The sequence below is a fragment of the Dama dama genome, chromosome 23 (genome assembly GCF_033118175.1).
Source record: "Dama dama isolate Ldn47 chromosome 23, ASM3311817v1, whole genome shotgun sequence".
Classification (NCBI taxonomy): Eukaryota; Metazoa; Chordata; class Mammalia; order Artiodactyla; family Cervidae; genus Dama; species Dama dama.
In genome coordinates, this window is record NC_083703.1 from 72,002,423 (window position 1) to 72,027,007 (window position 24,585).

A 24,585-nucleotide genomic window follows, 5' to 3' on the forward strand; every position below is an offset into this window, starting at 1 on the left:
TGCACGAAACACCTGCACACACACCCCCAGCCACACACTCACGTGCATTCCAACAAGCCCCAGCATCGCCCCGGCTCTCCCGCAGCTGTCACTCACACCCTTCTACCCACGCCCCCCAGGGGGAGGCGATGTCCCCGAGGGAACAGAGGACTTCGGTCCCTTCTTAAGCTCTGCTGGCTCCCGCGTGACATCAACAGCTCCCTCGCCGCGGCCGGGAGTTCCAAGCTGGGTGCCGGGGCCGGGCCGGCGCCAGGCACAGACACTTCGGCTCTTGTTGGGAGAACAGAGAGGGCTTCTTGTCCACTGTCCACCCTCCAGTTCCCACCGCGGCTTCTCCCAGCGGCCTCTCCGCAGGCTATGCAGGTAGGTGGGGCCGGGGAGGCAAGGGTCTGGCAGAGGGGCTGCCAGGGCTGGGCCAGGAGGGATGTGGGCTGCAGGAGTGTGGACTCGGGGCACTGGCTGAAGCCAGGCTGCGCTCCGTATTTGGGCAGCTCTGCGGCTCACCTTCTCAGGGCTCCGTGGAGCTGGACCTCCCAGAGTAGCCTGGACAGGGAAAATTCCCTCGCTTCCCCTGTGGTCACTTTCTCAGCTCCCGAGAAGACCAAGGCCCCCTTGTAAAAATGGGTGGTCTCTACGGCAGCCCAGGCCCCACCACAGGCCAAAGCTGTGGTCTCAGGAGGCGCAGTACCCTGCAGTCCCTGAGAGCAATCTGAGTTCCTGGACTTGATCTTCCAGTCTAGGGTGGGGCTGTGGGGTCCTGGGCTTGCCGAGCCAGGGCCTGGACATATAAGCATCCTCCACCATGCAGGCTAGGGGGCAGGGAAGACATATGCTCCCAGCTGCACAGACTGTGGTTCACACTCTCCACTGTTTCATCTCAAACAGACACAGCCAGGGGCTTCCCAGCCGGCGTTAGTAGTGAAGAACCCACCTGCCAGCGCAGGAGATGTGAGAGATGCGAGTTCGATCCCCGGGTCAGGAAGATCCCCTGGAGGAGGGCATGGCAACCCACTCCAGTATTCTTGCCTGGAGAGTTCCATGGACAGAGGAGCCTGGAGGGCTACAGTCCACAGGGTCACAAAGAGCCGGACACAACTGAAGTGTCTTAGCTCACTTGCTTGTGGGTCTGTTCGTGATTCTGGTCCAAGGTCCCCAGGGCAGCTGCCCCTCCAGGGACATTAGGCAGAAGTCTTTGTGGTGGAGACATAATAGTCAACACAGCACCCAGCCCAGGGCTGTCTCTAGGGATCCAAGGTGGCAACATGCCTGTATGGGATCCAGGGGAGCCCAGCCTACCCCTCACAAGCTGTGGGACTCTAGGCATGTCCCTTTCGAGGCCTCAGGCTCCCCGCCTCTGAAATGGGAGGAAGAGTCCGGACTTTATGCCCTGCAAGAGTCCTTCCAGCCTTGGCCTTCCCAGACATCAGAGCTGCCCTGGCTATCCCCAGTGCTTGAAAAGACTCAGCCTGGGAAGGGCTACCCCTGACCGTTCTCCCTCTTTCCCTCCTGAGATGTCTGACTGGAGAAGCTGGGCCCAGAGGACATAATTTCTTGTCCCAGGCTGGGGTTGTTGGCCCAGGGCAGGTGCAGGGCATCGGGCAGGGGCGGACAGAGCAGCGGTGCCTAACACCCTAGACAGGCGACACTGATTCCCCAGCGGCACCTCCCTCATCCTGCTCCTCCTTGCGTCCCCAGAGCGTACCTGATCATTGCTACAGCATGGACTCGAGCCCAGCTGGCACCCCCAGTCCACAGGTAGGTGGGTCTTGGTTCCCCCACCCACCACCAGGGGGGTCCCTTCCTCCCAAGGTCGAGGAAACCCAGGGAGGTCCTCATCAGCCAGGTGGACGGTCCCAGGATTGGGGCGCCCACCAGGATCACTGTGAGCTCATGGAATCGGGCCATTTGCAGGGTAAAGAGAAAAGACACTTGGGCAAGGGCTTCAAGAAGTAAGTGAGGTGGAAAAATTATGGGATTGGCTCCGAGGTCACCTGTATTCTCATGCTGGTAGGGCTGCCTGTAAGTCCTCCGACAGCTCTTCTCTGGGTCTCAGTTTCCTCACCCTCACATTTGGTACAACAGCCTCCCAAGGCTATCATGAGAAGCAGGTAAGATGTGGATGGTTGGGTGGGTTGGTAGATGGAGGGAAAGAAGGAAGGGAGAAAGGGATGCAGGAAAGAGGGCAGGCAGGCTAGTAGAGATATTGGAAAAGGGAGCAGGGCTTGGGCCAGGGGGGAGGGAGGAGGCCATTGAGTCGGGAACCTCTGATCTTCATCGCCTCTTTCTTTAAATGTCTTTAGCTCCCAAGGGCCAATGGGAATATCAACCTGGGGCCTTCTGCCAACCCAAAGTGAGTTCCAGTCTCTCAATCGCTTTCTTCCCTGGCTCCCCTCACCTTGCGAATAGAACCCAAATTCTCTGATTCAGCATCAAGACCCTCTACCATCTGAGCCTAGGACCGGCCCCCAGCTTTATCTCCCACTCATTCCCCAGCCTCTTCTCATGCTGAGCCCTGTGGCTGGAATTTCCCCCCAAAGCCTGCATTATTAGCAGCCCCCCACCCTCCAGGCCCTTCTCTGTCTTTGGAGGCCAGATTCCTTGCCTTCTGTGGTTGTGTTTGGTTTTCTCCCCTTCTTGCCTGTTGTTTACTCCATTGTGAGATCCCCAGAGGCAGGGGCCAGTCTGAGAAGACCCCCTTGGATGGAAAAACATGGCCTTCTCCAGCTTCAAAGAGAAGCCCTGATTTGAACTAATGTACCCGGTTTCCCAAGCTGGCAAATGCTGACCTGTGTTCCTTCCTCTTGCCCCAGTGCCCGGCCCACAGACTTTGACTTCCTCAAAGTCATTGGCAAAGGAAACTATGGGAAGGTGAGTGACCTATGAGCATGCGAGACCTGGGTTTCCCCCCTTTCCAGCCCCTTCCATCTCCTACTGTCACTCACGTGTGCAAAGTGGGAGCTTACAACCTGCAGAATCATGGGCGCAGGGCTGGAACTGGAGGTCTGCACCACCATTAAGAAACCCAAAGCTCAGAGGAGTAGTCACCTGTGGGTTCTGCATTTGTCCTCCTGCTCAGGTCCTACTGGCCAAGCACAAGTCCGACGGGATGTTCTACGCAGTGAAGGTGCTACAGAAAAAGTCCATCTTAAAGAAGAAAGAGGTACCAGGGCTTGGGCTCAGGCATCTCCTCTCCTGCTTCTTGACCCCCAGCCTCAGGTGGCTTCTAATGATGGATCCAACTCTGGGCATAGAGGCAGTCCAGTGCAGGGGGGCTGGGTGTTCTGCTGGCCATTTTCCAGAAGGCAGGCTAACCGCCTCACCTGGAGGGCCTGCAGGTGACCCTGTCCAGGCCCTCTGCTTTCCCCTAAAGACCCAGGGCTCCATGGCAAACCAGTCTTCTGCCCTGTCAACTGCCAGCCTCCCTATCTGTGCAATGTGGGGGTCACACTTCAGGCTTGCCAAAGGCCCTTCAGGCCACAGCCATCCAGGGATTCTAGATGCTTCCACTGACTCGAGTCTCTTTAACGCCAACTCTATAAGAAGGACAGAGCAGGCCCTGAGGAAGGACTGAATGTCAAGTCAGAGGACTCAGGAGAGGGAACTGATGTTAAAAAGGAGCTCACGGGGCAGATCTTGCTGAAGGAGGTGGCCTTGAAGACAGGCTTTTGATGATCTGAAAAGAGGACGTCTAGGCAGGGGAACAGGATCAGAGGCCTGGATATGCGTAGTGCCTGCCTTCTTTTCTCAGAGCTTGTCCATGAAACTCATCTATTCAGTCATCTTGCAGCCTTGTTGAGGCTTCCCTGGTGGCTCAGATGGTAAAGAATCTGCCTGCAGTGCAGGAGCCCAGGTTCAATCCCTGGGTCGGGAAGATCCCCTGGAGAAGGGAATGGCAACCCACTCCTGTATTCTTGCCTGGAGAATTCCATGGACAGAGGCGTCTGAGGGGGCTACAGTCCATAGGGTCAGCGAAAGAGTCAGACATGATTGAGCGACTAACACCTTCACTGGGGTGGGGGAGGCAGGGAATTTGGACCCAGGGCTGGAGCTGCACCCAGCTGCACTGGTGGGGGATGAGGTGGACCGCGCAGAGCCCTGAATGCCAGGCAAGACCCCCGGGCTTGGCTCTGAGGGCAGTGAGGAGCCACGGAGGGTATTTGAGCAGTGTGGCCACATGGGTGGTAATGCGACCTGTGTGTGTGTGTGTGTGTGTGCGTGTGCATGCGTGCGTGCGTGCGTGCGTGTGCGTGACTCCGCAGCAGAGCCACATCATGGCGGAGCGCAGCGTGCTCCTGAAGAACGTGCGCCACCCCTTCCTCGTGGGCCTGCGCTACTCCTTCCAGACCCCCGAGAAGCTCTACTTCGTGCTGGACTATGTCAACGGGGGAGAGGTGGGTGACCTGGAGCTCTCCATCCCAAGTGCCCATGGTGCACCAGCTGCTGGAGTGATCTCCCCTCATCCTTACCCCCAACCCGTTTTGCAGCTGAAAAGACTGAGTCTCGGGGAGGTAACTCACTGGCTCAAGGCTACCCTGCATGCAACTGGCAGAGCCAGGATTTGAAGACAGGTCTGTCTGACTCCCAGCCATTTTCATTTCTTGACTCCCATGCAAAGCTGCCCAGAATCCCTTCAGTGAACCTGAGAAAGGTCAAAGTTAGAGGAGCTCTGTGTTCAGTAGTTCTAATTTTACCCATTTTACACCATAGACCACTGCATGGGAGTGAGCAGTCCCTGTGGTTGTGATCTGGGGCCACCTGGTGACCCAGAAGCACAGCTGGGGAAAGCTGGGCTCCCTCCTCTGTCTCTCTGAGCAAGATGGCCCTTCTCAGTGACCCCAGATTTAACCTGTGTGACCTCATGCTCTGTAGCCTGATGCCAAGAGGGAAGTTTTGTGTCCTCCATCCCTAAATTCCCTGGTGGAGGTGACGGACTTTTCTTTGCCAGTAAAATAGACGGAAGCAACTGGCCCAGGGACAGATCTAACCTGGACTCAGTTTGCCCATCATAATCATTTTATCACGTGGGTTAGAGGAAACGCACATATCTGACCCACCCAGGTTCAAATCATGGCTCTGCCAGTTATAGTCCGTGACCTTGGGCAAGTCACCTGGCTGCTCTGACACTTCCAGTTTCGGCCTCCTACTTGAAACCTGGAAGGTAGTCAGAAGGATAAAAGAAAAGTAGAGATGTATTAGGGTGTGACTGGAGCCTGGCACACAGTAGGGGCTCCATTCTTGTTGATTCACCTTTGCTGCTGACACTTCGCCAGCTCTGTAGGGCTGGAGCCAGCATGCCCTTCCTTGTATGAGGGCATTGGAGCCTAGAGAAGGGGTGACTTGCCCAGCTGCCTCCAACCCTGCATCTGAGGAGCAGGAGCCCCCCAGGAACCCGCTCACACGGCTCCTCCCCCTCCAGCTCTTCTTCCACCTGCAGCGGGAGCGCCGGTTCCTAGAGCCCCGGGCCCGGTTCTACGCCGCCGAGGTGGCCAGCGCCATTGGCTACCTGCACTCCCTCAACATCATTTACAGGTGAGGCCTGCCTGTGGCGCAGAGCCAGGCCTGGCCCTTCCGCCCCAACAGCCAGGGGGGTGTGTGGATCCCTAGATCCCAATGAAATCCCGGTGAACTTGGTCCTCTGTCTGAGGAGGAGGGGCGGCGTGGCTTCGACATCACAGCACCCTTTTCTTTCAATGTCTGCAGGGACCTGAAACCAGAAAACATTCTCTTGGACGGCCAGGTTAGTGTGTGTGATTGAGTGTGTGTGTGTGTTGTGTGTGTGTGTGTGCATGCATATAGTTGCACATGTATGCTGTGTGCCCAAGAATATGTATATGTGCATGCATTGTGCATGTGTGCCTATGACTGTGTACATGCATGTAAATGTTTGTTGTGTGTACATGGATGTACATGTACTTGTGTGTGCATGTGTGTATATGAGGCCTGTGGTGGGGCAGGGGTAGTGTTACACAGAGGCTGGAGGATTTTGTAGTGCTTCCATGTCTTAGACTGAGTTCCTTGGAAATAGACTCTGAAACGGAGTATAGGGTGCCGAAGGTTATTGGGGAACACATTTAAGGGGTGACGGGCAGGTTTGAGCAGAGGAAGAAGCACACCTGCACTCTGGTTGCAAGTGAGACCTCAGCTGATCTTTCAGGGTGGGGTGCACCCAAGCTGGGATGGTTCTCTAGAACTCTTCCAAAGTGAGGCAAGGATGTGGGCATCTGTGCCACTGTATTGGCCAGTCATCAGATGGGGATTGCCCCTTGAGAGGGGCATGACTTTGGATGAAGGCAATGGTCCAGCATAGGGGGTGGGCATGACAGCTCCTAAAGAGGGGATCTGGGCAGAACCCGGCAGGATCCACTCTCATCACGACCTCCACCAGCCACCCTCTCGCCCAGCCACAAAGTGTGTTCACTCTCTTGGACCCCGTCCTCCGTTAAGGGGGCTGCTGCCACCAGGCCCCTCCAGCAAGGACATTCTGGAACTGCTGGGTGTGGACGTGAGTCTGTGATGAGCTGGGGGCAGACAGCGCGATGCCATCTCCCCACCCCTGTGCCGTTCTTGGTGTCCAGGTTAGAAGCACAGAGTGAGTGGAGCCTCCAGCTCGGGCTTGTGTCAGGGACACAGAGCCCACAGCCATGACCCGCATGTGGCATCTGTGCTTTAGGGTTAGACCTGGCCATGCCTTTGGCTCAGATCACCCTCCCACCCTGCCCTCCCTCCTCTCCAGGGACACGTGGTGCTGACAGACTTTGGCCTCTGCAAGGAGGGTGTAGAACCCGAGGAGACCACATCCACGTTTTGTGGTACCCCCGAGGTAAGCTAAATCTCCTGGGAGGGGTGAAGCAGGAAGTGGATGAGGCCATGGCTCCTGACTAGAGCCACCAGATTATAGCAGAGGGGCTCACTCCTTCCACCTGCACTTCCCCTGAGCTGACTGCGCGCAGAGCTTTGGTTTCCTCGTCTGTGTCGTGGGCGGACCAGCTCTGGGGGCTTCTGGGACCTGGTTTGTGAGCCTCTGTAGCAGTGCTGTCCAACAGAAATAGAAACAGAAATGCAAATCATATATGCAATTTTTAAATTTCCAGCAATCCACACTCAAAAAGAAATAGATGAAATCAATTTTAATAATACATTTTATTTAACCCAACATATGCAAAATAGTGGGTTTCCCAGGGGGCTCAGTGGTAAAGAATCCACCTGCCAATGCAGGAGATGTAGGTTCGAACCCTGGGTTGGGAAGATCCCCTGGAGGAGGAAATGGAAACCCACTCCAGTGTTCTTACCTGGGATATCCCATGGACAGAGGACCCTGGTGGGCTACAGTCCATGGGATAGAAAGAGTCAGACACAATATTGTAGAGCAATTGTCCTCCAATAATAGTATTTTGTTCTATACTTCTCAATATTGTACAGTTGTAATCTTTGATAATTAAAAAAAAGAAAAAAACCAGCATGTGGGACTTCCCCAGTGGTCCAGTGCTAAGACTCTGGGCTCCCAATACAGTGGGCATGGGTTCGATCCCTGGTTAGGGAACTAGATCCCTTAGGGGACTAAGACCCAATGCAGCCAAAAAAAAAAAAAAAAAAAAATGCAGCATGTAAAAAAAAAAAAAAAAGTCAGACATGACTTAGCGACTAAACAACAGCAATACAAAATAGTATCATGTCAATATACAGTCAATATAAAATAGTTGAAATACTTTGTTTTATTTTTTCTAACTAAGTCTTTGATCCTGTGTGCGTTTTACACTTCTTGTCCTCTCGGCTTAGCTCAGCCACATGTCAAGTGCTTGGTGGTCACACGTAGCTAGTGGTTACTGTGTTAGATAACACTGCCCTGCAGGGTGAGGTCCATGTGCAATAGGAGGCCCTGGTCTGACCTGACAATTAAGATCAAACGTGAAGATACCGATCTCCCTCCTTCTTCCAGCCACAAAGAGCCTGGAGGGTTAAAATTTGTGAACCTCAGCAATCATTCATACATGTCTCTTTGTCCTGCCAAGGCCTCCCTGCAACTTTGGAGTTAAAAACCTTTCCTTAAACTTCTACCAGTGTTGAACCTTGGACCTTGACCCCAAAGGGGTTTCCAGCTGCTTGGACAGATGTCTGGGATGGGGGTGGAGGTCTGAGGCTGCAGGGCTGGCGAGTCCTCTCGAGCTGGCATGGCCCAAGACTTTTTAGCTTTTGTTTTTTTCCATATGCTTAAGTATCTGGGTCTCAGATTTCAGCTGAGCCTCCTCTGTTTGGTTTTAGGAGAGCCAGTGGACAGATAACCTCTCTAACCAGGAGTAGTTGTCTGTGATTGGGTCTGGAAGGGTGTTCACTAGACAGAGCTAGCCTCCCAAAGCCCTGCCAGCCCAACCATCCCTTCTTTGACTACTGCCAGGAGCAGATGGACCATGTAGGAGACATGTGGCTCTAACAGGTCATCTCTTGCATGACTCAGGCACTGCCAGGGTGCCGGGGAGCACAGACAAGAGGTATCACCGTTGCTCAGTCATTCACAGTTTTTCAAGGGCCAACACATATATTAGCTTGTGTCTTTTTTATGTGTGTGTGGCTGCGCTGGCTCTTTGTTGCAGCATATGGGCTTTGTCTAGTTGCAGTGAGGGGGCTTCTCTTGCTGCAGTGTGCAGGCTCAGATGCCCTGCAGCATGTAGGATCTTAGTTCCCCCACCAGGGATCGAACCCGCGTCCTCTGCATTGGAAGGAGAACTCCTAGCCACGGGACCACCAAGAAAGTTCCTCATCTGTGTCCTTAACAGAATCCCCTAGGGAGGGATTCTGCAGTTCCATTATGTGGGATCAGTTCAGTTCAGTTCAGTCGCTCAGTTGTGTCCGACTCTTTGTGACCCCATGAACCGCAGCACGCCAAGCCTCCCTGTCCATCACCAACTCCCGGAGTCTACCCAAACCCGTGTCCATCAAGTTGGTGATGCCATCCAACCATCTCATCCTCTGTCGTCCCTTTCTCCTCCTGCCCTCAATCTTTCCCAGCATCAGGGTCTTTTCAAATGTGTCAGCTCTTCTCATCAGGTGGCCAAAGTATTGGAGTTTCAGCTTCAACATCAGTCCTTCCAATGAACACCCAGGACTGATCTCCTTTAGGATGGACTGGTTGGATCTCCTTGCAGTCCAAGGGACTCTCAAGAGTCTTCTCCAAACCACAGTTCAAAAGCATCAATTCTTCGGCACTCAGCCTTCTTTATAGTCCAACTCTCATGTCCATACACGACCACTGGAAAAACCATAGCCTTGACCAGATGGACCTTTGTTGGCAAAGTAATGTCTCTGCTTTTTAATATGCTGTCTAGTTTGGTCATAATTTTCCTTCCAAGGAGCAGGCATCTTTTAATTTCATGGCTGCAGTCACCATCTGCAGTGATCTTGGAACCCAGAAAAATAAAGTCAGCCACAGTGTGTACTGTTTCCCCATCTACTTGCCATGAAGTGATGGGACCAGATGCCATGATCTTAGTTTTCTGAATGTTGAACTTTAAGCCAACTTTTTCACTCTCCTCTTCCACTTTCATCAAGAGGGTTTTTAGTTCCTCTTCACCTTCTGCCATAAGGGTGGTGTCATCTGCATATCTAAGGTTATTGATATTTCTCCCGGCAATCTTGATTCCAGCTTGGGCTTCTTCCAGCCCAGCGTTTCTCATGATGTCCTCTGCATATAAGTTAAATAAGCAGGGTGACAATATACAGCCTTGATGTACTCCTTTTCCTATTTGGAACCCGTCTGTTGTTCCATGTCCAGTTCTAACTGTTGCTTCCTGACCTGCATATAGGTTTCTCAAGAGGCAGGTCAGGTGGTCTGGTATTCCCATCTCTTTCAGAATTTTCCACAGTTTATTGTGATCCACACAGTCAAAGGCTTTGGCATAGTCAATAAAGCAGAAATAGACGTTTTTCTGGAACTCTCTTGCTTTTTCGATGATCCAGCGGATCATTGGATCCAGCGGATGTTGGCAATTTTATCTCTGGTTCCTCTGCCTTTTCTAAAACCAGCTTGAACATCTGGAAGTTCACGGTTCACATATTGCTGAAACCTGGCTTGGAGAATTTTAAGCATTATTTTACTAGCGTGTGAGATAAGTGCAGTTGTGCGGTAGTTTGAGCATTCTTTGGCATTGCCTTTCTTTGGAATTGGAATGAAAACTGACCTTTTCCAGTCCTGTGGCCACTGCTGAGTTTTCCAAATTTGCTGGCATATTGAGTGCAGCACTTTCACAGCATCATCTTTCAGGATTTGAAATAGCTCAACTGGAATTCCATCACATCCACTAGCTTTGTTCGTAGTGATGCTTTCTAAGGCCCACTTGACTTCACATTCCAGGGTGTCTGGCTCTAGGTAAGTGATCACACCCTCGTGATTATCTGGGTCTTAAAGATTTGTTTTGTACAGTTCTTCTGTGTATTCTTGCCACCTCTTCTTGATATCTTCTGCTTCTGTTAGGTCCCTACCATTTCTGTCCTTTATTGAGGCCATCTTTGCATGAAATATTCCCTTGGTATCTCTAATTTTCTTGAAGAAAGCTCTAGTCTTTCCCATTCTATTGTTTCCTTCTATTTCTTTGCATTGATCACTGAGGAAGGCTTTCTTATCTCTCCTGACTATTCTTTGGAACTGTGCATTCAAATGGGTATATCTTTCCTTTTCTCCTTTGCTTTTTGCTTCCCTTCTTTTCACAGCTATTTGTAAGGCCTCCTCAGACAGCCATTTTGCTTTTTTGCATTTTTTTTCTTGGGGATGGTCTTGATTCCTGTCTCCTGTACAATGTCATGAACCTCCATCCATAGTTCATCAGGCACTCTGTTAGACCTAGTCCCTTAAATCTATTTCTCACTTCCACTGTATAGTCATAAGGGGTTTGTTTTAGGTCATACCTGAATGATCTAGTGGTTTTCTCCACTTTCCTCAATTTCAGTCTGAATTTAGCAATAAGGAGTTCATGATCTGAGCCACAGTCAGCTCCCGGTCTTGTTTTTGCTGACTGTATAGAGCTTCTCCATCTTTGGCTGCAAAGAATATAATCAATCTGATTTCGGTATCGACCATCTGGTGATGTCCATGTGTAGAGTCTTCTCTTGTGTTGTTGGAAGAGGGTGTTTGCTATGACCAGTGTGTTCTCTTGGCAAAACTTTATTAGCCTTTGCCCTGCTTCGTTCTGTCCTCCAAGGCCAAATTTGCCTGTTACTCCAAGTGTTTCTTGACTTCCTACTTTTGCATTCCAGTCCCCTATAATGAAAAGGACATTTTTGGGGGTGTTAGTTCTAGAAGGTCTTGTAGGTCTTCATAGAACTGTTCAACTTTAGCTTCTTCAGCATTACTGGTTGGGGCATAGACTTGGATTACCGTGATATTGAATGGTTTGCCTTGGAAATGAACAGAGCTCATTCTGTCGTTTTTGAGATTGCATCCAAGTACTGCATTTTGGACTCTTTTGTTGACTATGATGGCTACTCCATTTCTTCTAAGGGATTCCTGCCCACAGTAGTATATATAATGGTTATCTGAGTTAAATTCACCCATTCCAGTCCATCTTAGTTCACTGATTCCTAGAATGTCGATGTTCACTCTTGCCATCTCCTGTTTGACCACTTCCAATTTGCCTTGATGCATGGACCTAACATTCCAGGTTCCTATGCAATATTGCTCTTTACAGCATCAAGCCCTGCTTCCATCACCAGTCCTATTCACAACTGGGTGTTGTTTTTGCTTTGGCTCCATCCCTTCATTCTTTCTGGAGTTATTTTGTTATGTCCAATGTCCGAATCCCCGAGCGGGAAGAGAGAAGGCCTCCAAGACAATGCAACTCGCAGGAAGGGAAGTTTATTACTGACTCGAGCCAGGACTCTCCGCCCACAACCAACGCAGTGGTGCGAGTCAGAGAGCCCCGAGCCCAACCTGTTACACAAATTTATAGGGTGAGAAGCGGATTGGTTACACATTTGCAAAGCAATTTCATTGGTCAATACTTTCGTGCGCGCAGGACTTTCCTGGGGGTTTCCGCCCCGTTCCTAATTTCCTAATTGGCAACCAGCGGTCAGTATTAAGTGAAAGCTAATTGGTCCTAATTGGCTAATTGGTTGTATCCAGGTGGCCTGATAATCTTACCAAGTAGGAAGGCCTACTCCTAATCTAAGCTGCGTTATTTCTGCTCGCCTCACAGTTTGTCCACTGATCTCCAGTAGCATATTGGGCACCTCCTGAACTGGGGAGTTCTTCTTTCAGTGTCCTATATTTTCACCTTTTCATACTGTTCATGGGGTTCTCAAGGCAAGAATACTGAAGTGGTTTGCCATTCCCTTCTCCAGTGGACCATATTCTGTCAGACCTCTCCACCATGACCTGGCCGTCTTGGGTGGCCCCACACAGCATGGCTTAGTTTCCTTGAGTTAGACAAGGCTGGGGTCCGCATGATCAGATTGGCTAGTTGTCTGTGATTGTAGTTTCAGTCTGTCTGCCCTCTGATCCTCTCTATGTGGGATAAGGACACCAAATTTCTTGGAGGTTCAATGACCTGCTTGGGACCACACATTCAGTGGGACTCAGTTCAGTTCAATTCAGTTGCTCAGTCATGTCTGACTCTTTGCAACCTCATGAACCGCAGCACGCTAGGCCTCCCTGTCCGTCACCAACTCCCGGAGTCCACCCAAACCCATGTCCGTTGCGTCAGTGATGCCATCCAACAATCTCATCCTCTGTCGTCCCTTTCTCCTCCTGCCCTCAATCTTTCCCAGCATCAGGGTCTTTTCCAATGTGTCAGCTCTTCACATCAGGTGGCCAAAGTATTGGAGTTTCAGCTTCAACATCAGTCCTTCCAATGAACACCCAGGACTGATCTCCTTTAGGATGGACTGGTTGGATCTCCTTGCAGTCCAAGGGACTCTCAAGAGTCTTCTCTAATGCCACAGTTCAAAAGCATCAATTCTTCGGCACTCAGCCTTCCTTATAGTCCAACTCTCACATCCATACATGACTACTGGAAAAACCATAGCCTTGACCAGATGGACCTTCATTGGCAAAGTAATGTCTCTGCTTTTTAATATGCTGTCTAGGTTGCTCATCACTTTCCTTCCAAGGAGTAAGCATCTTTTCATTTCACAGGACTAGTCCTGGTAACTCCCTGCCCCTCTCCACACCCATGCAGTGTCTTACTGTGGCTTGGTCTGTTGCTGAGGGTTCTTTCCTTGGTGGTAGAGTCTAAGAGGTTCCCAAGCCCTCGGGTCTGCAGGAAGCACAATTCTGCCTCAGCTTCTCCACCTGAGCGAGGTGCAGATACATAGCACACATTCAGCTGTCAGTAGGAGCTCAAATGCCACCTCCTCTTTCCCGACTCCTTTCCATCCCTCTGTTACTAAGGTTACCCGTGCAAAGATGGGCCACACTGACTTACACTTCATCTGTGAGTCTTCCCGCTGCCCTGTGAGTATCCCCAGGGCTCTCCTCATTCCAAGACATCACTTGGATGCTTTTGAGCAAATTAAAGGCACTCCCTTTGGGCAGACTAATTAGAACGTGTTTTCCATTTATTTATTCTGTATTTTATTTTATTTCTGGCTGCTGCTCATTACTGGGCATGGGCTTTCTCTAGTTGCAGCAAGCAGGGGCTACTCTTCGTTGTGGTGCTTGGGCTTCTCATTGGGGTGATTTCTCTTGTTGCAGAGCCCTGGCCCTAGGGCACTTGGGCTCAGTAGTTGTGGCATATAGTCTTAGTTGTCCTGTGGCATGTAGGATCTTAGTTCCTGGACCAGGAATTGAACCTGTGTCCTCTGCTGCACTGGCAGGTGAATTCTTAACCACTGGACCACCAGGGAAGTCCCAAGTTTTCCCTTTAAACATATGTGAGTTGCTGGATGGGGATTCCTAAGTGCAGCTAGTGGTAAAGAACCTGCCTGCCAATGCAGGAGACATAAGAGATGCGGTTTGATCCCTCGGTCAGGAAGATCTCCTGGAGGAGGGCGTGGTAACCCACTCCAGTATTCTTGCCTGGAGAATCCCATGGACAGAGGAGCCTGGCGGGCTACAGTCCATCGCAAAGAGTCAGACATGACTGAAGCAACTTAGCACACATGCACACAAGTTGCCAGAGACAGTCTTGTACTAGGGTTATGGTTTGGTGAGTTGATCACAGCCAGGCTTGCAGCCCCCTTTACCCCTTTGGCTGGTGCTTTTGTGTGGTGCACAACATATACAGCCGTACAGGGCAGTCCAGCCAGATTTCCTCTACGTCCTCAGCACACTGGCAAAGGGTCCTGCACAAAGCAGGTCTTTGATCAACTGATGCTGAATGAACACATGCACAACTAAGTAAATATCACAGCAGAATCAGCTTCTGCTGATCTTTTCCTCCAAGTACCTTGTTTACAAATGAGGAGATGGAAGCTGAGTGTCTTTCAAATAAGTGTGTTTTCTCTCAACAGTACTTGGCTCCAGAAGTGCTCCGTAAGGAGCCTTACGATCGGGCAGTGGATTGGTGGTGCTTGGGAGCGGTGCTGTACGAGATGCTACACGGCCTGGTGAGTGGGGTAGAGCTGATTCTGGAAGAGATGGGGAGTGGATCTCTTCCTTGTGTGGCCTCCTCAGGCTCCTCAAGGAATTGAATGAGCCACCTCTTCTCTACAAGCTCAAAAAGGGTGATGCAAACATGGATACAAGGATAAAGTATATATTTTTCAATAAAGTCAGTTCCACACTTTATAATATATTATCTCATGTGTTACTCCTTTGGTGCCTCAAAACAGCCTTTGGATGCGGGCACTGCAGGAAATGGGGTTGTTCTTATTTTACTAAGAAGGAAACTGAGACTCAAAAAGGTCACAGTCCTGGGAGGTGGTAGAACTAGCTCCTGGATCCAATCTTAGACTGCCTGCACTTCTCGTCTGAAAAATGACAATATGTCTCATAACCATCATATGAGGCTGGAATAAAATGATGATGGGAAACTGTTAACTTTGCAAAGTGCTAAGTTGGTGCACAAGCTTTATTAAGAGACGTGGGATAGAGGGGGCACCTGGAGAGGTCCACAAGCCTCATGCTGGAGCAGAGAGACTTCTCGGCCTTCCCAGCAGGCTCTCCACTGTGCTGGAGGCCCAGAGGTCTCTGTCTCCAGTCTGCAGCGTGAGCCATCGCACAAGACACAGGTCTGGCTGAATCCTTCCAGCTGCTCCCCCGCTTTGCTCTAAGTGTCTCTGAGAACTGTGCCCACTTTAGCATGGATGATCCTCCCATCTCTCTGCCTGTCTCTCACCAGCCGCCCTTCTACAGCCAAGATGTGTCACAGATGTACGAGAACATTCTGCACCAGCCGCTACGGATTCCCGGGGGCCGGACGGTGGCTGCCTGCGACCTCCTGCAAGCCCTGCTCCACAAAGACCAGAGGCAGCGGCTGGGCTCCAAAACAGACTTTGTAGGTGCCCCGCCAGCGGGGCGCTGGGCTCTCAGCCTCCTGCAGAGGCAGCCCAGAAGCAGTCACACTTCCAGCTGTTCCCTAAAGCCAGGCACTGCTAATTCACCCATTCAAAGATTCACAGCTGCTGCTGTTTATTTCTTTCAATCTAACGCTTCTAGTCAACCAATATTTATGGAGCACCTACTATGTGCTGGGCTTTAAGTTAAATACTAGGGACTGTTAGATTGGGTCTCTGCCCTTAAGTATATGAGGGAAAGGCAGACAAACAAACATAAATTATTACAGAGTGTGACTATGCTGAGGCCAGACGAGAATTCAGGCAAGGCTTTATTGGGACTTGTGAGGTAGGATGAGGGAGGAGAAATAAGTCATAGGTGCCCTGTTGGCTCTCTGAGGAGGGCAGACTGATTCATTATATGGGGTGAGGGTAAGGGCAGATCTGTGGGTCAGGCAGGAGAGGTGGCTTAGGTGGTCTGCCCACCCCCTTGGCAGTGTTGTGTGCAGGGTTCACGCACAGTACCCTGCTTTTTCTTCCAGCATCCCAGAAGGGGCAGTTGGCTTTAGGTCTTCTTGTATCTTACGGCTCATAATTTGTCCCAATTGCGCATGGGTGCAGTTCTTTTTCGTCCCTTATAGTTTCTTTGTATTCTGTTGCTGGATGAGATATTTCTCTGGGTGTTTGTCTAAGTGCAAGTGCAAACACTCCGGTAAAGGGTCCCAGGTTCCAGCCTGTTTCAGAAAGACATGAACAATGAGCAGAGATAGACAATAATGGGGGAAATTCACACTGGCGTGGTCAGGGCGGGCCTCTGTGAGGAGGTGACAATTGAGCAGAGATTTGAAGGATGGGAAAGAACTGGGAGGAGGCATCCCAGACACTGGACACAGCGTGTGCAAAAGTCCTACAGTAGGAGCAAGGCAGAGAGAGATAATTAGATGATTGATTAATCAGTATATGCTGAGCAGGAGAGTGGAGGCCCCAGGTTAAGTTTTGACAAATTCCTCTGGCTTCTGTACAGAGAGCAAACTAAATTGCTTTTCACAAATATCTGAGCACTTCCCTCTTGCCAGGACCTAGGCTAGACATCTGAATAGAGAGATGAAGAATTCACAGTCTGTTCTCCAAACAAGTTCATGGCTTAAAAAAAAAAAAAATTAAAGCAAAACTTAAAAAATAATCATACATTCTCTACTCAACAAAAGATCATTTGGAGTTATAAGAAGACCACAGTACTTTTCTCCATAGAAGTTTGTTTTTCTAGCGTAGAAGCTGAGATTGCATGAACTGTGAGACAGACTGCCTGGATTCAGATCCTTTCTCCACCAATGACTAGGTGCAGGGTAAATGGCTTAACCTCTCTTTGTTGTTGTTTAGTTGGTAAGTCACGTTCAAGTCTTTTGCGACCCCAGAGAATGTAGCCTGCCAGGCTTCTCTGTCTGGAATTTCCCAAGCAAGAATACTGGGGTGGGTTGCCATTCCCTTCTCCAGGGGATCTCCCACATCTCCTTCTGGGCAGGCAGATTCTTTATGGTTTGAGGCCCCTGGGAAGCCCCTGCTTTAATGTTTCTTCCCATCTGTAATAACAGCACCCAGTTCATAGCTCTTATGAAGGTCAAATAATATAAGCAAACACTTAGGCTAGGGCCTGCCACATAGTAAGTGCTTTTTGAGTGTACAAACTATCCTATATTCCAGATACTGTGAAGTTTAACAACATTTAGGCTTTTGCCTACCCATCCCTGGACAGTTTAAAGAAAAGGCTTTCATGAAGACAGGTCCCTCCTTCCCTGAGGAAATTTGCATTGTAAAAAAAAAAAAAATGTGATTTTTTAAAATAAGGTATACTTTCCCATAGATCAAGATTCAAAGGATATTCAGAAAAGTCCCTTCAGCTACCTAGTTTTTTAAATTTGGAGGCAACAAGTATTACCAGTTTTGTGGGTATTCTTCTGGAAATAGTTTGAATCTGGCTTGTTAACAATTCCCTAGGGGGTTCAGATACACAGAGTTAAGAATCATTCTTTGAGAGACATAGAGAGAGGAAGGGCTCTGCTGGAAAATGTGGAAGTTTTTGTCAACATTAGCTTGGATTAGGAAAGAAGCGATGAATCATGCCCAAGGCTGAATCCTTAATTCTGGATCTTTGCGAAACTGCAGCTTTTCTTGGGGCTTTATTTCTCAAATCTTCCTCAGTGAGTTGATTTGGTCTGTCGAGAATTCTGGAAGAGGGATCTCCCTGGTGGCCCAGTGGTTGGGACTTCCTCTTCCAATGCAGGGAATGTGGGTTCAGTCTCTGGTTGGGGAGCTGAAATCCCACATGCCTTGCAGCCAAAAAACCAAAACATAAAGCAGAAGTAATATTGTAACAAATTCAATGAAGACTTTTTTTTTAAAAAAAAGAATTCTGGAAGAGTCAGGATGCACTGAGAGAGTGGAGTAAGAGTCCCCAGGACCCTCCAAGAGCAGGTTCTGCCGTCTTCTTCACTGACATACCTCTACAGCCTAGTATAGTACAGGGTAGGTGCTCAATAAATAGCTGTGGCATAAACAGATGTTACAGGGAAAAGATCTGGGTTTGAGATAACGGCTAAGGGGAGAGGTCTTATGGAAGACACGCCTTTGTTCCAGGAAACCAGCTATAATGGCAAGTTACCTTCCTAGTAAAGATTTTAGGGCTAGACAACCGGTTGCCGATAGAGTTGGAGCTCCAAGGCATGTGGGGTGGGGCGGGGGCGCCAATGGAGAGGACTGCTACTGATCACCTTCTTCCCACAGCTTGAGATAAAGAGCCATGTATTCTTCAGCCCCATAAACTGGGATGACTTGTACCACAAGAGGCTGACTCCACCCTTCAACCCAAATGTGGTAAGAGGCCATCACGTTCTAGCTTCTGGGTTCCCAGGACTGGTGGAAGCTTGGAGGGTACCTGGGGAGGGTATCCTGGCCTGGCCTCTTCCTAGAGATGGGAGAACCGAGGGTCCAAGAAGCTCAGTGATTTGTCGAAAGCTACCCCGTAAGCTAGAGGCAGAATTGGGTCTGGAACCCGGAAGTCCTGACTGCCAGTTCAGCTCTGTTATGAGGAGCCAGGTTGCCTCCCCTTTACTTTCAATACCAATAACCCTCATCGCAAAGCACTTTACAGCCTTTAAAGTGTTCTGCGTCATGGAGCACACCCAGACAGAGCCGAGTCCTGTAACGATTTTTTTTTCTAGGTTTAGCTTTCTTCCTGGTAATAAAAATGACATGTATTTATTGTAGGAAGTGTGTAAAACAGAGACATTGAAATCATCACGGAGAGGGACTTCCTTGGCAGTCTACTGGTTAAGACTTTGAGCTTCCGCTGCAGCAGGCACAGGTCTAATCCCTGGTTTGGGAACTTAAGATCCTGAGTCCTACACAGCATGACCAAGAAATAAAATTAATTTAAAGCATCAAGGAGAAAAAGCGTATTATCTCACCACCCAAGAGAAAGCACGCACCGTTGGCATGTTTCTTTCAGATCTTTTTTTTGTTTTTTATGTAGGTCATAGTTCATACATAGACACACATATCATCTCCCCCAACATAGATCATAATTCATGTATATAGATAGATCTCATCTCCTCCCTCTTTTTGCTAAAACTGTGTCGTCATTTTCCTAAGTCACATAAGACTATGACTTTAAGTGGCCGTATAATATTTCAACCCTATGTTGGTAACATAATTTATTCCACCATGTTCCTAATGGTGCACTTTAGGTTAGTACCATTTTTTATCATAATGGATTAATGAATGTCTTTAAGTTCACGTTTTTGTCATTTTTTAATTAAATTTTTAATTGGAGTATAGTTGATTTACAATGTTAGGCTAGTTTCTGCTGTAAAGTGAAACAGTCACACATACATAGATCCACTCTCTTCCAGACTCCATTCCCGTGGAGTCTTGACAGAGCACCGAATAAAGTTCCCTGGGCTATACAGTAGGTTCTTACTAGTATTCTTTCATATAATAGTGTGTATATATCAATCCCAGTCTCCTAATTTATCCCTCCCCTGTTCCCCGTGGTAACCATGTTTGTTTTCTATGTCTGTGAGTCTATTTCTGTTTTGTAAATAAGCTCATTTCTATCATTTCTTTAGATCCCACATAGAAGCAATACCATATATTTGTCTTTCTGTCTGACTTCACTCAGTATGACAATCTCTAGGTCCATCCATGTTGCTGCAAATTGTCCAGAGTTCTGATTATTTCAAGATAGATTCCAGATGGGGGATTACCAAGTCAAAGAATGTGAATATATTTTATTTTTTATTGTTGAGGTATAGTTAGTTGGGGCTTCCCTCACAGCTTGGTCGGTAAAGAATCTGCCTGCAATGCAGGAATCCCAGGTTCGATTCCTCGGTTGGGAAGATCCCCTGAAGAAGGAAATGGCAACCCACTCCAGTATTCTTGTCTGGAGAATCCCATGGACAGAGGAGCCTGGCGGGCTGCAGCCCGTGGGGTCGCAAGAGTCGGACACGACTTGGCGACGAAACCACCAGCACCACCCAGTTTGTTGGCTTACAGTATGATTGTAGTCTCAGGTGTACACCGTAGTAGTCCGATATTTGTACAGATTATACTCCATACAGAGTTAAACTATTGAGTATGTTCCCCGGGCTGTCCATTACATCCTTGTAACTTTACACCTAGTGGTTTGTACGTCTTAATCCCCTTCACCTGTTCTGCCCTTCCTCCAGCCCCTCTCCCCTCTGGTAACCACTCATTTGTTCTCTGAATCTGTTGTGCACATTTTTGAGGTTCTTGATTCATACTTTCTTCATGTCACAATCTACCAGCAGCATATGGAGGGTTGATGTAGAGCAGGCAGGGGGCCAGGCAGGTAGAGGAATTGGTAAATGGTTAATGGACTTGTGGAATATGATGACTAGTGTAAATGCATGAAAAAGTGATGCCCCTGGGGCACTCAGAGGGGACATCTGACAGCTCTCTCAGGGCTCTGGGCTCCTCTGGCAGCTCTGACCCAGTGTTCCCTTCTCATCGTTGGCTTACATTCACAGGCAGGACCTGCTGACTTGAAACACTTTGACCCAGAGTTCACGCAGGAAGCTGTGTCAAAGTCCATTGGCTGCACTCCTGACACCATGGCGAGCAGCTCTGGGGCCTCGAGTGCCTTCCTGGGGTTCTCCTATGCGCCGGAGGATGATGCCATCTTGGATTGCTAGAAGAGAAGCTCCCGTAACACCACCAAAGCCAGCTTGAAATCTGTAAGGAATTACCTTCAACTGTTAAGTCACAGAAGCCCGAAGTAACAATGGCTTAAATAAGATTCCCTCCCTGCCCCAGCACATGGAAGGATGGTGTTAGGTGATCCAGGGCTGGTACCACAGGTCATCAGAGGCTTTCTGTATTTCTGCTCTGTCATTCTTGGCAAGTGGCTTCTACTATTAGGATTATTATATTATCCTAAGATGGTACTGGAGCTCTAGCCACTGTTTCTGGGTCCTGGGCAGGAAAAAAAGGAGGAAAGAGCAAACGGGCACTTTTATAGAGCTTCCTGAGAAGCCCCACCCAATGACTTCTGCTTGCATCTCACTAGCCAGCCACCTTACCTGCGTTGGAGGACGGGATATATGTCCAATTAACTGGGCACATGACTCCCCACAATAACGCAGGGGTTCTGACACTAAGGGAGAAGGGAAAATGCTGGGTAGGCAATGAGCACCTCTTAACCAGAGGATCTCTTGGTGTTTGAATTTTGATCTCAATGTGTAAAATGACCAAGGTGTAACAAGCCTATAAGGTATCACCCAACATCCACTTTTTTTCCTATGTCAATGATGTCTTTCTTTGGGTGAGTGGTATTGCACATTTATTAGGTTTGTCTGCCTGGCATCTGAACCCCAGCCTATAGTCAGGGAATCTCTTATTTTATGAGCCATGATGAGAGGTAATTCACTACCTCCACTTAACTCTAGCTGACAATGCCAAACACTAACTTTCCCAGCCTCCCCTGGAGCTCGGGCCAGGCATGTGGCCTCAGGATGCACCTGTTATCAGATTTTTGGCTCAAGGAAGGAACTGGGAGCTCTCTTTCATGTGGTTGCTGTGGTAACAAAACCCACAAAACTGAGTTCCTGGTGTACAAGTGGCAACGATGCTCTTATTGGCAGCACCAGATCTTTTGCTCTTTCCTCCTTTTTTCCCTGCCCAGGACCCAGAAACAGTGGCTAGAGCTCCAGTACCATCTTAGGATAATATAATAATCCTAATAGTAGAAACCACTTGCCAAGAATGACAGAGATCACATCCTGGTGCTTATTGGCAAACACCAGAGATCACATCTGTGCTGCAGTGTCATGCCTCGGAATCCTGGATTCTCCCTCTCTAGTTTTCCCAATGATTTTGAGAGCTTCTGTTAATCACTCCTTTTTTTTTTTGCTTCACCCATCTGCTTCACGTCTTGACCAGAGACGTGTTAATGTGTCTTTTGTCACCTGCATGTTATTAACAGGAGATGTATCAGTATCACTTACAAAACAAATCGCCGGCCACAGGTGTCAGTTTCTGCAAAAATCCTGTGGTGCATAGTTAACTGGTCAAAGTCAGCTTCAGAACACCTGCCTACTCTGATCCAGTTTCTATGCTAGACTTTTTCATGTCTGTTACCAGTTTTCATTCAAACAACCCTAAGGCAGGAATCTCCTTTTTACCAATGAAGAAACACAGAGAAGCTGTACCTTTCCTAGAGGTCACAGAGCTAATAAGGGCCAGAGTTGGGACTTGGAGCCATATAAACTGACTCTGGGGCTCTCACATGTAACCTCTGTGCTGGTCTCCTGCTCACTCTGGCTGTTAGGTCCAAGCAGAGTAAATGTCAAAATCTCTAAGCAGAGCCAAGCCAGGAACTGTCTGGAACAAGCCAGGTAATGGGAAATGGGGTCTTCCAAGAGGAGGCTCAGTTGGATGCTCACGGTCTGAGCCTGGCTGCCAAGTTAATTCTCTGTTCCCTTTTCTGGATGGAAAAGAATCTGCCTGCAATGGAGGAGACCTGGGTTTGATCCCTGGGTTGGGAAGATCCCCTGGAGAAGGGAATGGCTACCCACTCCAGTATTCTTGCCTGGAGAATTCCATGGACAGAGGAGCCTAGCGGGTACAATCCATAGGGTTGCAAAGAGTCAGGCAGGACGGAGCACCTAACACTTTTTACACACCTCTACCTCATATACTTCTGTATGCTTGTCAAGTCTAGGGCCATAAGGAGCCCAGGCAAGGTCTGTACAGGCCTAGTGATTAGCCATTTCTAAAAGCAATTCTGACCTGACAAAAGGTGAGAATATAACACACATGAGTTCAGGACACCCCTCACTTGTCTGATGGATTTTATACTGCCTTATTTCGGTGAAGAAATCTTTTCACTGTAGTTCATCACCTACTTTCAGGGTGGTCTTATTAGCTGGGGACAAGAGGAGAACTTTCATTCTTTTCAACATTAATGTGTGCTAGTGATTTTATCGGCTTTTCCTTTTAACTCAGTCCCACTCTTTGCCTTACATTTTTGTTTGCCCAGCGCCCTGCCCCAGGAATTATGGAGGATGAAGCTGGAAGACCATGGGAAACACACCGATGACACCACAATGACCTACTGGGGATCAAATCTGGGTGAAGGAAAACTAGTTACCCTTTGACATGTGCTGAGAATTCTGAAAGAAACATTCTGATTTGATTTCCATCTTAATAGTGTCTGCTAAGAGACAAGTGTGGAACATGATGAGAGGCCAAAATTCCCCCAACTTCCCAGAGCAAAAAGCGAGAGTACTAAGCATCAGAAATGGAAATAGTACTGTCAGAGTACACAACTTGCTATGAGTTGTGAAACACGCAAAGGTTCTATCTGTTCTAAGACTGTAAAACCACAAAATGTTCACCAGGAGAAAAAATAAAAAAGAAAAATTATGAATATTCATTAAAAATGAATATCTGTTTAATATCAGATTTGTTCACACCTGTTTATTGAGCACATTTAGAGCTTCATATGCATTATCAACCATATGTATTACGCCAGCATTTAGAAATTATTAATCTTACTTTACAGATAAACACTTACTCAGAGATAGCAAGGTCACCTAGCTGTACAAGGCACAGCCAGGAATCGGGACTTGGTAGCAGCTGATTCTCAGGCCCTTGCTCTCTCTGCAGTCTCCAGTACTGGGCACAGTTCTCTGGGCAGGTACTTTTTTGGTTTTCTAGCAAACACTGACTGCAAACAGGATTTACAGAATTTTGTACCAAAAGACAGCATCCTCAGGAAGAGAAATCAGAAACACCCTCTTCTCTACTCTTTAACTTTGCAGGGACAATAGCTGTGAAAAGGCAACAAGAGAGAGTGTGTGTGTACGTGTGTGTTTTAAGACCCTAAACCTCTGTACCTGCTGAAGACGGTAACAAAAATCTTTAAGTCTCTGCATTCATCAGTTTGAGCCAGAGAGACAGGTGCATTGCACACACATCCATGCTCCCTCAGGGCAGCCACTAAGTGCTCCCCTGGGGAGAAGCATGGCCTGTTTGTGGTTACTGCCCGCTATTTTTTTCGATGGCTCTTTCCAAACGCAATTTCTTCTGCTCAAAAGCCCTTCTCCAGCCCTGGCCTTAATGATCTATTCTTTTTTTCTCTTCTCTGCTCAACGAGGATGCCTGTCTACCCAGCTCCAGCCCCTCACAGCTCCCTCAAAACGGTCTATATTTTTTATTAAAAATTTTTTTTTGGCTGCAGAGGGTCTTCGTTTCCGCCAGTGGGGATCTTTCATTGCGGCTTGCGGGCTCAGTTGCTGCCTGGCCTGTGCGAGCTTAGCTCCCCTACCAGGGATCAAACCTGCCTCCCCTCCTTGCAAGGAGAATTCTTAACCAATGGATCACTAGAGAAGTCCTATATTTTTAATTTTTTGGTTGGATTGACAAGGTCCAACGTCCCTAAAGGATCACCGCCCCATCCTGAGCCTGGCACTGTGGCGCTCATAGATGCGGGGCTTATCAAACAGAAAGATGTAAGTCGTATTCCCGTTCTCACCACTAAACCTGCCCGCCCTGCACCTGGATGCCCTCTCTGGTCTCCCAAGAGACCGAAACTCTCCCATAACGCAGCGCCGACCCTCCAGTCCAGCGTTCCCAGTACCGTTACTG

At 48.8% G+C, this 24,585-nt stretch overlaps 1 protein-coding gene across 1 annotated transcript; it reads left to right on the forward strand.

Annotated features, from left to right (window-relative positions):
- Nucleotides 1-285: 285 nt before the first annotated feature.
- SGK2 (serum/glucocorticoid regulated kinase 2) lies at nucleotides 286-23,557 on the forward strand. Its single transcript, XM_061127315.1, has 14 exons — nucleotides 286-363; nucleotides 1,696-1,755; nucleotides 2,301-2,350; nucleotides 2,811-2,868; nucleotides 3,077-3,160; nucleotides 4,260-4,391; nucleotides 5,417-5,529; nucleotides 5,701-5,737; nucleotides 6,734-6,820; nucleotides 14,437-14,532; nucleotides 15,267-15,422; nucleotides 18,202-18,291; nucleotides 20,466-20,672; nucleotides 22,976-23,557. Exons 1-13 carry the CDS (start codon nucleotides 358-360, stop codon nucleotides 20,628-20,630), a joined length of 1,134 nt encoding a protein of 377 aa, XP_060983298.1. The 5' UTR covers nucleotides 286-357; the 3' UTR covers nucleotides 20,631-20,672; nucleotides 22,976-23,557.
- Nucleotides 23,558-24,585: the final 1,028 nt, after the last annotated feature.